The sequence below is a fragment of the Neoarius graeffei genome, chromosome 21 (assembly GCF_027579695.1).
Source record: "Neoarius graeffei isolate fNeoGra1 chromosome 21, fNeoGra1.pri, whole genome shotgun sequence".
Lineage (NCBI taxonomy): Eukaryota > Metazoa > Chordata > Actinopteri > Siluriformes > Ariidae > Neoarius > Neoarius graeffei.
The window spans coordinates 54,666,084-54,680,659 of record NC_083589.1 but is presented as its reverse complement, the minus strand read 5'-3'; the positions used below and the strand labels follow the sequence as shown (position 1 = coordinate 54,680,659).

The window sequence follows — 14,576 nt, the reverse complement described above, 5'->3', positions numbered from 1 at the left end:
CTACGACTCAATGCCACACACATGGATACTGGAATGTCTGGAACTGTATAAGATCAACAGGAACCTAAGGACCTTCATCCAGAACTCAATGGAAATGTGGAAGACAACCCTAGAGGCCAACTCAAAACCCATTGCCCAAGTCAACATCAAGTGCGGCATATACCAAGGAGATGCGCTTTCACCACTGCTGTTCTGCATAGGCCTGAACCCCCTCAGTCGGATCATCACGAAGAGCGGCTACGGGTACCGATTCCGTAGTGGGGCAACAATCAGCCACCTGCTCTACATGGATGACATCAAGCTGTATGCCAGGAACGAGCGAGAAATAGACTCGCTGATCCACACCACCCGGATATACAGCGATGACATAGGGATGTCATTCAGATTGGACAAGTGTGGCCAGATGGTCTCAAAGAGAGGCAAGATGGTCCGGACTGAGGGGATTGACCTACCAGAGGGCAACATAGGTGATATCCAAGACAGCTACAAGTACCTTGGCATCCCACAGGCTAATGGAAACCATGAAGAGGCCACAAGGAAGTCAACCACAGCCAAATACCTCCAGAGAGTAAGGCAGGTCCTGAAAAGTCAGCTGAATGGTAAGAACAAGGTCCAAGCCATCAACATGTACGCACTACCAGTCATCAGATACCCCGCTGGTATCATAAACTGGCCAAAGGAGGAGATAGAAGCCACAGATACCAAGACTAGAAAGCTCCTCACCATGCATGGAGGGTTCCACCCCAAGTCCAGCACCCTGAGACTATACACTAAGCGGAAAGAGGGAGGCCGAGGGCTAGTGAGTGTCAAGACCACGGTCCAGGATGAAACATCGAAAATCCGAGAATACATCAGAAAGATGGCCCCAAAGGATGAACTGCTAAGTGAATGTCTCAGGCAGCAGAACCCTGATGAGAGCGCAGAGGAGGAGGAGGAGGAACAGACAACCTGGAGGGACAAACCCCTACATGGCATGTACTACCGTCAGATAGAGGAAGTGGCTGATATCAAGAAATCCTACCAGTGGCTGGATAATGCAGGACTGACAGACAGCACAGAGGCACTAATCATGGCAGCACAAGAACAGGCCATAAGCACAAGAGCCATAGAGGCCAGGATCTACCAGAGTAGATCAGACCCAAGATGCAGACTGTGCAAAGAAGCCCCTGAAACAGTCCAGCACATAGTAGCAGGGTGTAAGATGCTAGCTGGATCAGCGTACATGGAGAGGCACAACCAAGTGGCTGGGATAGTATACAGGAACATCTTCAACCAGTATGGAATAGAAGTACCCAAGTCCCAATGGGCCATACCACAGAAGGTGGCTGAGAACAACAGGGCCAAGGTTCTGTGGGACTTCAGCTTCCAGACTGACAAACAGATCCTGGCTAACCAACCGGACATAGTGGTGGTGGACAAAGAGCAGAAGAGGGTGGTGGTGATAGATGTGGCGATCCCAGCTGACGCCAACATCAGGAAGAAGTAACATGAGAAACTTGAGAAGTATCAAGGGTTGAAAGAGCAGCTGGAACGGATGTGGAAGGTCAAGGGTTGCGTGGTCCCCGTGGTAGTGGGGGCACTTGGGGCAGTAACCCCCAAACTGGGAGTGTGGCTCCAGCAAATCCCAGGAACAACATCTGAAGCCTCAGTCCAAAAGAGCGCAGTACTAGGAACATCGAAGATACTGCGCAGAACCCTCAAACTCCCAGGCCTCTGGTAGAGGACCCGAGCTTGAGGATGACATGGATACCACCACCCCTGCCGGGGGTGAGAAGGAGATTTTTTTTTACATACACACACACACACACACACACGTTCAAAAGTTTGAGATCACCCAGACAATTTTGTGTTTTCCATGAAAAGTCACACTTTTATTTACCACAAGTTGTAAAATGAATAGAAAATATAGTCAAGACATTTTTCTGTCCATTTCAAGCATTTGATCGACCCCACAAATGTGATGCTCCAGAAACTCAATCTGCTCAAAGGAAGGTCAGTTTTATAGCTTCTCTAAAGAGCTCAACTGTTTTCAGCTGTGCTAACATGATTGTACAAGGGTTTTCTAATCATCCATTAGCCTTCTGAGGCAATGAGCAAACACATTGTACCATTAGAACACTGGAGTGAGAGTTGCTGGAAATGGGCCTCTATACACCTATTTTGCACCAAAAACCAGACATTTGCAGCTAGAATAGTCATTTACCACATTAGCAATGTATAGAGTGTATTTCTGATTAGTTTAAAGTGATGTCCATTGAAAAGAACAGTGCTTTTCTTTCAAAAATAAGGAAATTTCAAAGTGACCCCAAACTTTTGAACGGTAGTATTTTATATATATATATATATATTTTTTTTTTTTTTTTTTTTTGAAAACTAGAAGATTCAAGGTTTCTAGTGGTGTTATTTGAATGTTTCTAGCACAAAAATTCGCGGAGCTTTAGATGTGTGTTTACTAACAGTCCTAAAAGTCCCCTGTGAGGGGTTGGCGACCTGAGTGGTAATAGAGATGCCTACCTGTGCTGCCCCCTACAGGTCGTGGTCGGGAGGAGGAGGATGGGATATCATCTCCATACTGCCCCCTGCCTGAGTAACCTGGATCAGACTGGAGCTCTCCTGATGCCAGGTATCCAGAACCCAGCGCCTGCCTGTCAAGCAAATATCAATCACTTTAAAATCTTTGAAAATATTTTGATGTGCTAAACATGACAGCAGCATTTACACTTTTTTGTCAAAGCTTCAATAAAGCAGCTATCCTGGTAGTGAAGTGAATAGTCAGTATTCCTGGATAAGTACATAAACCTTTCTAAAGTGGAAGATACAGGACATGATAAAGCTTTCAGGATTTTTATCAGAGCAATTCGTACTCAAGCTCACCTCTGCAATAAGTTTTGCACAGATGTAGGAGACATTCCTAATTCAGCATACCTCTACAAACACACAAATAAGATAACACAATGACACACAACTCAAATGTATAAATATATATAGTATCTCTATGATTAGATTCATATGTATTTGTTTAGTGCTCCAAATATCTGTCTCAGTATCTGGATGTAGATTCAAAACTTAAGTGGGTGTCGCTGTAAGGATTTTTTTCTTTTTTTTTTCTTTTTCTATTTTTATATAATATGTACAATACTGTGCAAAAGTCTTAGGCACATACAGAAATGCTGTCGACCAAAAATAGCTTAAAAAAATAATGAAATTAAAAAATACTGTAAGCAGTAAGCCATAATAAATGAAACAAAGTCAATATTTGGTGTGAGACGAACCTTTGCTTTAAAAAAAAAAAAAAGTAGTCTGAGGTCCAGTGAGTGCAGTTTTATGCGGAAATGATCTGTAGGTTTTACTGAGCATCTTACAGAACCAGCCACAGTTCTTCTGGACACTTTGACTGTCACACTCGCTTCTTCATTTTGCACCAAAACCCAGTAACCTTCATTATGTTTTCTTTTTTAATCTAAAAAGTGCTCTCTTTCGTTTTCCAAACGAAATATTGCACAAAAACGAGTTCAAATGACGATTACTGCCTACTTTTTTCAAACTTTCCTGATTGCTATCAAAACAAACAAAGCTTCCGGCTTGATTACATCAGCATTCGAAAGAGGGCGCGCGCGTCTTTTGACAACGTTGGCAGATGTTGGTCACTTTGATTTCTGCTGTACGTTTTACTTCCATTCTACGATGTCTCGCACAGGTCTCAACGAATCTCGTTTATGGCCATTGCTTTGACATATGGACTGATATATTACAAAGCATATTTCAAACACTCAGAACTTGCTATAGCAGTGACAAAATAGCGATCAAAAATGCATTCCGATATTTAATAAAATGAGAAATAGAATTCTGATAAATTTTTTCAAATTGCCTTCAGTTCTCCTTTAATTTTGGGGGTTTTTGTTTTCGAGTAGTTTTTATTTCATGCTCAGCTGGTTCAGCAACACGTGCCGACATTTTGTTTTTCTCTACTCACGGTATATGAGCTGATATCCTAATAGTAGAGTAGCCAATCAGAGCGCGTGATTGCTCATATCCAGTGAATGTGGAGAGAAAATGTATACAAACAGAGCTAGAAATGCTAGTACTATCAGCAGGATGTGAGAATTTTATTTAAACTTTAACCATTTCTGACAGTTTCTCAACCTCAGCTTCCTAATCTGTCACAACTAGAGCACAAACTTATTCATTTTGTTTGTACCGACATTTTCTAACAAATTTAGTTGGTTCTATTTCCCAAAATCTAAGCAATCTATCTAGTATCCTAATTTAAACAGGGCTTTGAACCAGAATTTTTTTCCTATTGGTTCATTCCGAACAGAAACGGAATTTTAACGTTTCTGGTTTTGGGTTCCACCATTAAATAGACGTTCCCGAACCGGTTAGAACAAAAAAATTTCGTTCTCAGAACAGTTAATTACGTTCCCTGTCAGCTGTTTAACAAATGGCTATAAAATTATGTCTCTGTCTCATCCAGCTTAAGCCAAATGTCGGCTAATTCTATTACAACCTTCATTAAATAAGACAAGAAATAATTCAAAACAATTATTATTTCAAATGCTGGCGATTTGGATTCTCAGTATGTCTTCCCATCTACACAAACAGAAAAAGTGCCAAAAATGAAAGATAATTCGTTTAGTGTGTTGCCAAAGGCTAGTCAGGCCCTATGCATTGATAGGCTAACAGAGGTTAACGTCATTTAATGTTCGCGAGCCTCTCATTAACGTGGACAAATGTATTGATATCGTGTTTGAAATTGACGTTTTCGAATAACGATAGACTGCAATATTTACCTCTTATTTAAGATGTGGAGACGTGATAGTAGTCCACCCTCCCGCTCTCTCCATTCAGTCAGCGAACGTCACACAGGAAGTGAACCCCAGCGGGTCATAGAAACTTGCGCAGGAGAAGAATGACTTTTTCATTTGTAGGCTACGGAAACTTTGAGGAACGAAATAAAAACCGGTATTAACCGGTTACCATTATTTTTAATAAGCGTTTCTGTTCCGGAACATAAAAAATAATAAAGTTTCTGGTTTCGTTTCTGTTCCATGTGAAATAGAAAAAGTTCCCGGTTTTCGTTTTCGTTCCTTGAACCGGTTCAAAGCCCTGAATTTAAACAACCACAACCCTGAACAGGCAGTTACTGATAACGAATGAATGAACAATGTAAATTAATCACGCAGTCTTTATTTGTCCTACAAGCTCATATCTGACGGCTTGTTTGCATCCACATGGAGGTAAAAACTTGTCCTATGAAAATTATTTTTATAAAAAGTGTCTCGTACTCGTACCTCGATCTGTATTTGTATCTGTTTCAAACCCAATATCTGTTCATTCCATATAATCTGTTCATATACACCCCTAAAAGATTAAAAGTGTAACTGCGTGGTAATAGTCTCTTATACTCACTGCTGAGAAAGGACTGTGTGCAGGGGCTGCTGGGTAGGATGATGAGCCCCACTGGCGGACGGAACGCGGAGGTGGACTAGAGGGCAGACCAGGACTGACCCCTTCCACTCCAGGAACTGTCGTAACCCCAGTGAGGTTCAATGGGGCGGAGCTACTCTGTGAGGACGGTGAGACCAACGCAAATGCATCATATAAGAGTGAGTGCATTTGCTGACGTGCCTCTTCAATGGTTGGCTGAGGTGGAACATAAGCAGGCGGAGCAGGGGCGGGGCCAGGAGGTGGAGACCCCGGGTCAACAAATACCTCATCAGTCGGGGAGGGGCTACCGACATCAGGGAGCTGATCTGCATCTGACTGCTCCGACAAAGAGAAAGAAACATAGCATAAATGCTCATGAAATGAAAGCACAGTGTGTTAATTAAAAATGTGTGATTTTACCATGTAGGCCACATTGTTGACTCCCGGGTACTTCCTGTACGTGGCATCGCCGTCAGTAATGAGACGGTCTTTATCAGTCAGGCTGCTGTTTCCACTCATATTCTGCCTTTGATGCTGCCTGGGAGAACGTCTGCCTCTTGAGCTACACACACACACACACAAAGTCAAAATGATTTGTAAAAATAAAAATCACATGGATTCTAAATCAATTAATTACTGAAAGCTGAGGATCATCGTACAGAATGAGGACTGGTGACTGACCGCCTGTCTCGGATTAAGGACGTTTCTTTTTTGTTCCTGATCGATAAGTTCTTGACTGGTTTAGATTTTACTTGACAGATAATTACTGTACTAGCTTGTGAGCATTGATCTAGATTTTTCACAACCTAAAAATTGCAATATATTTCTACTCCTCTTCCACCACAGCAATTTGCCAATGTTAAAAAATTTTTAGTTATTAAAAGACTGACATACACTCAACAGCCACTTTATTAGGAACACCCCTCCATCCACCCGCTCTTTTATACAGCTCTCTAATCAGCCGATCCCTTGAGAGCAGCACAATGCATCAAATCATGCAGATACAAATCAAGAGCTTCAGTTAATTAATGTTCGCTTCTTCGAACATCGGGGGGGGGAGTGATCTCAAAGTGTGACTTTCTTTCACTGCGGCATGGGTGTTGGTTTGAGCCAGATGGACTGGTTTATTTGAGTATTTCAGAAACTGCTGATCTCCTGGGGGTTTTCACACACAACAGTCTCTAGAGTTTACACAGAATGGTGCGAAAAACAAAAAACATCACGTGAGCGACAGTTCTGTGGGTGGAAACAAATGTCTTGTTGATAAGAGAGGTCAGAGGAAAATGGCCAGACTGGTTCAAGGAAGGATATAGTAACTTATATCATCACTCTTTACAGCCATGGTGAGCAGAAAAGCATCTCAGCATGCAACAACAGAACACATTGGGTTCCAGTCCTGCAGCCAAGAACAGGGATCTTAGAATCAAGAACAAGTTTCTATTAAAGTGGCCGGTGAGTGCATTTTATCCTTTTGTAGTTATAGAGCAGCTATACAGTAAATGGTCTTTCTATTGATCACCAATCTCTTATTTCCTTTCTTGAATTTAATAAAACAAAGAAACAAACAAACAAACAAAGCTTGTTATGTTACTGAGAAATCAGGAAGGGGAACGTCATCTGTCCTGAAGACTTGTAAGTGTCAGGAAAACGTAAAGTTACAGCTTTACTGCTGACTGTTATAAAGTGCTACGACTGGAGACTTCTTCCAAAAACACTCCTTCAACTCAGAAAACTTTACCAGATAAACAATTACACACATTTTTAAAATCAAGTAAACACAAGTCCCCATGAAAGCTGTTAGCATAGAAATGCATTAGAACAAGCGCATTAATATAAACCTTGCAGCTGGAACTACTTTCAGAGCAAAAAATCAACACCTTCTGACCAATCAGATTGGAAATTTCAGCAGTTCTGTTGTATAATTAACAGTTATTCCATAAAATCGAGTCGTACGTGAGCTGATAGCTGATGAGGTGCGTAGCACCGAGCGAAATAACTTTTATTCTATCCACATTCACTGGATTTTGAGAAACAGAGCGTTTTTATTTTTTGTAAATTCGATAAATTAAAAAAAAAATGTATACAAAATGTCCGACAAAATGGGGCGGCACAGTGGTGTAGTGGTTAGCGCTGTTGCCTCACAGCAAGAAGGTCCAGGTTCGAGCCCCGTGGCCGGCGAGGGCCTTTCTGTGCGGAGTTTGCATGTTCTCCCCGTGTCCGCGTGGGTTTCCTCCGGGTGCTCCGGTTTCCCCCACAGTCCAAAGACATGCAGGTTAGGTTAACTGGTGACTCTAAATTGAGCGTAGGTGTGAATGTGAGTGTGAATGGTTGTCTGTGTCTATGTGTCAGCCCTGTGATGACCTGGCGACTTGTCCAGGGTGTACCCCACCTTTCGCCCGTAGTCAGCTGGGATAGGCTCCAGCTTGCCTGCGACCCTGTAGAACAGGATAAAGCGGCTAGAGATAATGCGATGAGATGTCCGACAAAATCATTTCCATTTAGAATGTAAACAAACCGGCGAAATGACAGTAGCAATTTGTGAAAATGCTATAATAATAATTCTTGAAAATAAAAAAAGCTACGTTTTTACCATCAAACACTTTTATTCCATATTTTGTTGCGCTTTTTTTGTATTTTTTGGGGTTTTGTTTTCGAGTAGAGTTTTTATTTCGTCCTCGGTTGGTTCAGCAACACACTCCGCCATTTTGTTTTTCTCTACTCATGGTATATGAGCTGATAGCTTAGTACCAGAGGAGCCAATCAGAGCACGTGATTGTTCATATCCAGTGAATGTGGATGGAATAAATCCAGATTATCACTGACTTGTTCAACTTGGCTCACAGTTCTTGGGTCTAGTTAAATAAACATCAGAAATATTTGCGTAAAGCATTTAAAGATTACTGTTACCTCCTGTGAGGCTCTCCGTTGGATGAATGTGTATGTGTATCAGGATGCAGGATCTTGTGTATTTGCTCCTGGGCTTGCTGGTACACCCTGTGCTGCTCTGAGCTGTCCCCGAACACCGCTATAATGTCTTCCATGGATGGAAATTCGTAGTGGCCTTTTCTCTTGGCCCGAAGTCGTATCTTATTGCGGTGATGCTCGATCTCAGACTTGTGCCTGAGAGCAACCTGAATCTGAAAGCATACAGAACCAAAACCCATACCCTTCGAAAAAAATTCTGCCAGTGCATGTCTGAGTGCACCTTTAACACGGTGTTCTTACCTCCGAGCTAACCTTGCCTCCATCCAGCATCCTTTCACTGAGGGCGGGGCTTAGGGCTTGGTTATGTAAATGAGAGGGCGGGCTCGGTACAGGCTGCATGGCGATCAACTGGACCTTATTCGAGACCCGGCGCGTTCCATCAGACGAACCTCGCGACAGCCGATCCACATGGTCAAAAATGGAGGAGGAAGATAACTGTTCATCAGCTCCGCTGCCCGATGCTGCACCTGGTACACAGAAGGTCAGGGGTCAAAAGTACTCTTACAAGTTTCCAAATGAGACTGGTGAGCTCAGTGAAAAGAAAGCAGCTTACCAAGTTTGTTCTTCGCTGTTGATTCGAAGTAGAATATAATAAATAAAAAAGTAAAAAAAAATGAAGACAGAAAAAACCCCCAGCAAAAGTGAGATTTTTCCCGGATATAATCTGATATGTACGGAAGAAACATGACGTGTGCAGTTACAGCAAAAATAAGGTGTTGGGATTAGACCACCAACGTGTGTTATTCCTCTTATGTCACAGCAAATCGTCAAAGATTAAAATTTTTTTAAAAGGACGTCATAGTTTTTTTTTATCCATTTATAGTTACATTTAAATGTTGTACAATAAATTAATTAGAGAACTGAAAGCAACATTATCAAAATTCTATTTATATCTCACTTTATTAAATATAGGAACGCATTTTTGATTGCTATTTTGTCACTGCTGTAGCAAGTTCTGAGTGTTTGAAATACGCTCTGTAATATATCAGTCCATATGTCAAAGCAACGGCCGTAAACGAGATTCGTTGAGACCTGTGCGAGACATCGTAGGACGGAAGTAAAACGTACAGCGGAAATCAAAGTGACCAGCATCTGCCAATGTTGTCAAAAGACGCGCGCGCCCTCTTTCGAATGCTGATGTAATCAAGCCGGAAGTTTTGTTTGTTTTGATAGCAATCAGGAAAGTTTGAAAAAAGTAGGCAGTAATCGTCATTTAAACTCGTTTTTGTGCAATACTTCATTTGGAAAACAGTTTTCAAAATGGCAGCACTGACACCTGGCTGACACTTCATGTTTCGAAGTCTCGCACAAGTCTCGTGAAGATCGCGTGGATAAGCGACGTCTGCCGTGGACCAAACGAACTAAATTCAACACGGCTAAAAACCGAACAGGCCGATAAGTATAATATTTAATTGCAATTAGTTGCTAATATGGGTCATGATATAAGGTTACTAAAACCGAAAACGTAATTGAATAACACGTTAATTAAGAAATAAAGCAAGTTTAAAAATGACTTCGGTTCCCCTTTAACACGTTAGAATGTGCACCTTAATATAAAGTCATAACTACCGTACTTCGAGAGCTGCTGTTAAAGAAAATTAAATCAACACCGCCTGACCAATTCTCTGAACAGGATCCTGCACACACACACACACTTGAAATCCCCCCCCCCACACACATTTTAAGTTTTAAATAAACAAACAAATAAATAAATAAAAACGGGTGAAGGCACTAGGACCATGCGGAAAGTGTCCTTGCTCAGAAAGAGCAGAGGGTGCAGGCACAAGGACCATGCAGAAACAGCCCCTACTCAAACTGCACTCTCCTCTTGTGCACTCAAAAAAACGATTCAATTTCAGAACCCCCAAAGCGGCAAAAGATGGAGGCCACACGACATTTTTTTCAGGGAAAAAAAAAAGTGTGAGTGACGTCTTCAGACACACTCTATATTATGTTAGCCAACATGTTATGTTACAATTATTCATAGTGAGATCATATTGGAATAGGACATCACTTTGTCAACATCTTCAAGTTAGGTAGCCATAGAAAATTACTTAATTTTTGACCTTTTACCTTACGCCCCAGCCAGTAAACTTATGGGGAAACACTGAACTCGAATAAAAAAAATTCAACAGTGTTGTGGTATAAAGACAGAGATGTCCGGAAGCGCCAGCAACCGGCAGTTTTCTCCGCCTGCACAGACTGTTTTCTGCACTGGCTTCTCGATCCCAGAAAAAAATTAAAATTTGCCTTTCAAACATTCAGGCGTTTTATATCATCTCCGCTGCCCATAATTTGTTGCAAATCCAATTATTTCACCACAAAATTGTCTTCGATTCAAGTCTATCATGACTGGAAGCAACACCATATTTGTTGATCAATTCTCGTGCTCTGATTGGCTGAGCCGGACCATATGACCATGCCATAGCACATGTAGTTATGTTACACCATGTAGTTATGTTACAGAGCCAGGCAGCGTACTACAGAGGGTAACTGAGGAAGCCAAGCACACACACACACACACACACCTGGAGGGAAATTTCATACATACTTTGCAAGTAGTTTACAGGGAAATGGTTAGTAATTTATTAACTGAGAATGCACCAGAAGGCTTGTAATTTAATTGTTTTTTTTTTCCTCAGAGGCCCCCTAGCATTAGCGCATTAGCATTAGCTGCCTGCTACTTTTTTTTTTTTTAGCCGGCTACTTCAGATTTTCTGGAGACCCCTGAACGATTTTTGTTTTAAATTAATTAGATGTCTGGAGGGGCGGCACGGTGGTGTAGTGGTTAGCGCTGTCGCCTCACAGCAAGAAGGTCCTGGGTTCGAGCCCTGGGGCCGGCAAGGGCCTTTCTGTGTGGAGTTTGCATGTTCTCCCCGTGTCCGCGTGGGTTTCCTCCGGGTGCTCCGGTTTCCCCCACAGTCCAAAGACATGCAGGTTAGGTTAACTGGTGACTCTAAATTGACCGTAGGTGTGAATGTGAGTGTGAATGGTTGTCTGTGTCTATGTGTCAGCCCTGTGATGACCTGGCGACTTGTCCAGGGTGTACCCCGCCTTTCGCCCGTAGTCAGCTGGGATAGGCTCCAGCTTGCCTGCAACCCTGTAGAAGGATAAAGCGGCTAGAGATAATGAGATGAGATGAATGAGATGTCTGGAGGGGTTGTAGCTGAAATAAGACACTGAAATAATTGCCTGTACTGCAACGTCATCATCCTTGTTTCAACTTCAGGTTTATTTGCCATTGTTCAAAATTCAAATATCCTTGACCATGTTTCTTTAGTCTGTGCTCTGTGTGTGTTTGTGTGTGTAAAAACAGTAGCTATTACCATGTTTGCTCTTGCGGTGATGAGGTTTGCTGTCACTGGGTGTAACTGCAGGTCTGGTGCTTTCCTCTGCTGACTCTCGGCCACTGGATGCCTCACTAGCCAATGAATCACCATCGGATGGAGACAATCTAACACACACACACACACACACACACACGCGTCACAAATGGCCTTTTACATGCTTCAAGAAAACACAGATATGCACGTGTACATCCACACACTCATCCAGTACCTGCTCCTCCTTTGAGCTGCACGTGACACTTTGGTGGAAGAGCTTTTGGATTTGGGTGTGTTCAGTTCTCCGCCTTCAGAGGGTGTGGCCTCTTTGACAGATGGTGGCATAGGGGAGGGTTCTTGGATCACCATGATGTCATCTTTACTATGCTGTCCAAGGTGGAGCTTGGCAAAGTCAAAGCCTTTCACACTTGGGGCCTGGAGCTAAACACACAAGGGCGAGACTTCTTACCTTCCAGATGATATTACAATCAGATCAATGTTGTTTAATGTTCCATTACAGCAAGGCAAAGTTAAAATTTCACTTAACATATGAATCTTAAAACACACTTAACTGGGTGGCTAGAATGAAGAGTCAAGTGCCTACTCTACATGTAACGTAGTATGAATGAGCCACTTATGTACACACACTCATACACACACACAGTTGTACATACACTGTGAAATGGTTCGACCCAGACCTTCTGTCTCTGTTGGATGGTGCTCATGGCGTCTGGTTGGAACTCCAGTTTCTCAGAGCGGCACAATTTCCAGTAGAGGATGATGATGATGATGAGAACCACCACCCCGGGGACCACCACCCCAACGATCAGCCACACATTACTGGGCTGTGTCTCAGAGGGGGTCAAGGATAACTTCTCCACCGCTGATATACACACAACACAGAAACCGAGTGAAGTCGGTTTGATTTCAGCAGTCACACAGACTAATGAGAGATTCGTGTGATTAGCATAAACATTCTAATGAGCTCATGAGGTAAGAAGGATGTTCTTCCTGACCATTAGCATGTTTCATATATATCTCCATTGCCACTACTGTATTTCTAACTGTCCGGTGAGTTTTGCGTAATCCTGTGCTATCCACTTAAACAAGCTTCGTAGCAGCGATCGATCACACTTTTTTCAAAATAAAAATTCCTCTCTTAGGTGAGTTGAAACTGGAATGCAAATGAAGATAAGCCTTGTTTTACATTTCCAAAAATTTGACTCCCAGCCCCCATGTTGAAACTAATGCTACCCTGGACTAAAACTCATAACTCCTCTGACTGAAAACACACCAGTCCCCAGAAAACACCCTCGTCTTTAAAAACTCAGGAAGGTGTCGTCCTCACCTCTGTGTTCAACATGTGATGTCAAATCTACATGGCTGCTCACAGCATCAGCAGTAAATAAACTTTTGTAAAACACTTCTGTGACAAAGTGCCCGTCAGTACAGTTGAGTATGTGCTCTGACAGCCATACCAACGAGCCTTGTTGTGGTCAGTGTGCAGGTTTGGCATCCTGTAGACCTGGGTTCAAGGCAGGATAAGGTGACTGTTCTCTTGCTTTGCTACAGATGGTGTCAGAAGTGGGATGGCTTGCCGGGAGGCCATCGGAGGTGTACCCTGTGTGTGAGCCATATGAGGGACCCCCAGAATAGGTGGCCCCTGTGTGAGGGACCCCAGAGATGGGTGAAGCACAAGTGGGTGGGGCACCCTGGAATGGGAGAAGTATAGCTGGTGGATGTATGAGGGATGCCTGTGTGCATGAAGTGCACAGGTGCGCCTCCTGAAGGGGAGGGCAGTGTGACGGCGTGCCCGTCGCTACAGTTGAGTATGTGCTCTGACGGCCATACCAACGAGCCTGGCTCTTTGGTGTTGTGGTCAGGGTGCAGGTTTGGCATCCTGTAGACTGGGGTCAAGGCAGGATAAGGTGATGACATCCATAACACTGATGACACAGTTCACTGTTTTGAGGAGGTAAATACATCGACCAACCATAACATTAAAAGCACTGAGAGGTGAAGTGAATAACACTGATTATCTCATTACAGTGGCACCTGTTAAGGAGTGGGCTATATTAGGCAGCAAGAAAGACAGCAGTCGGTTCTTGAAGTTGATGTGTTGGAAGCAGGAAAAATGGGCAAGTGAAAGGAGCGACTTTGACAAGTGCCAAATTGTGATGGCTAGATGACTGGGTCTGAGCACCTCCAAAATGGTACATCTTGTGGGGTGTTCCTGGTATGTAGTGGTTAGTAGTGAACAAAAGTGGTCCAAGGATCTGAAGGACAACTAGTGAACAGGTGACAGGGTCATGGGTGTCGAAGGCTCATTGATTCACATGGAGCAGAAGGCTAGCTCATACGGTCCAATCCAGAAGAACTACTGTAGCACAAACTGCTGAAAAAGTTAATGCTGGTGAAAACAGAAAAGTGTCAGCATTAACTTTTTTCAAGAACTGACTGCTCTCTTGCTGCCTAATAAATATATCCCACCCCTTGACAGGTGCCACTGTAATGAGATAATCAATATTATTCTACCCACATTCACTGGATATGAGCAATCACGTGCTCTGATTGGCTACTCTACTACTAGGCTATCAGCTCATATACTCATACGGTGAGTAAAGAAAAACAAAATGGCGGAGCGTGTTGCTGAAGCAACCAAGGACAAAATAAAAACCCTACTTGAAAACAACCCCCCAAAAATACAGAAAAAAAGCAACAAAATATGGAATGAAAGTATTTGCTGGTAAGAACGTATCTTTTTTTATATTTCAAGGATTATTATTAACGCATTTTTCACAAATTGCTCCCGTCATTTCGCCGGTTTGTTTACATTCCAAG

General features: G+C 42.8%; 1 protein-coding gene across 1 annotated transcript in view; it reads right to left on the bottom strand.

Moving 5' to 3' along the window:
• The window catches only part of si:dkeyp-27e10.3 (UPF0606 protein KIAA1549), a 70,189-nt gene that overhangs the window by 23,852 nt on the left and 31,761 nt on the right, over positions 1-14,576 (bottom strand). The window contains exons 10-19 of the mRNA XM_060903351.1: positions 12,410-12,618; positions 11,971-12,176; positions 11,739-11,866; positions 8,966-8,980; positions 8,653-8,879; positions 8,335-8,564; positions 5,848-5,983; positions 5,410-5,763; positions 2,875-2,927; positions 2,515-2,645 (exon numbers count right to left, since the gene is read on the bottom strand). Of these exons, the coding sequence (XP_060759334.1) occupies positions 2,515-2,645; positions 2,875-2,927; positions 5,410-5,763; positions 5,848-5,983; positions 8,335-8,564; positions 8,653-8,879; positions 8,966-8,980; positions 11,739-11,866; positions 11,971-12,176; positions 12,410-12,618 (1,689 nt within the window). The remainder of the gene's footprint in view (positions 1-2,514; positions 2,646-2,874; positions 2,928-5,409; positions 5,764-5,847; positions 5,984-8,334; positions 8,565-8,652; positions 8,880-8,965; positions 8,981-11,738; positions 11,867-11,970; positions 12,177-12,409; positions 12,619-14,576) is intronic.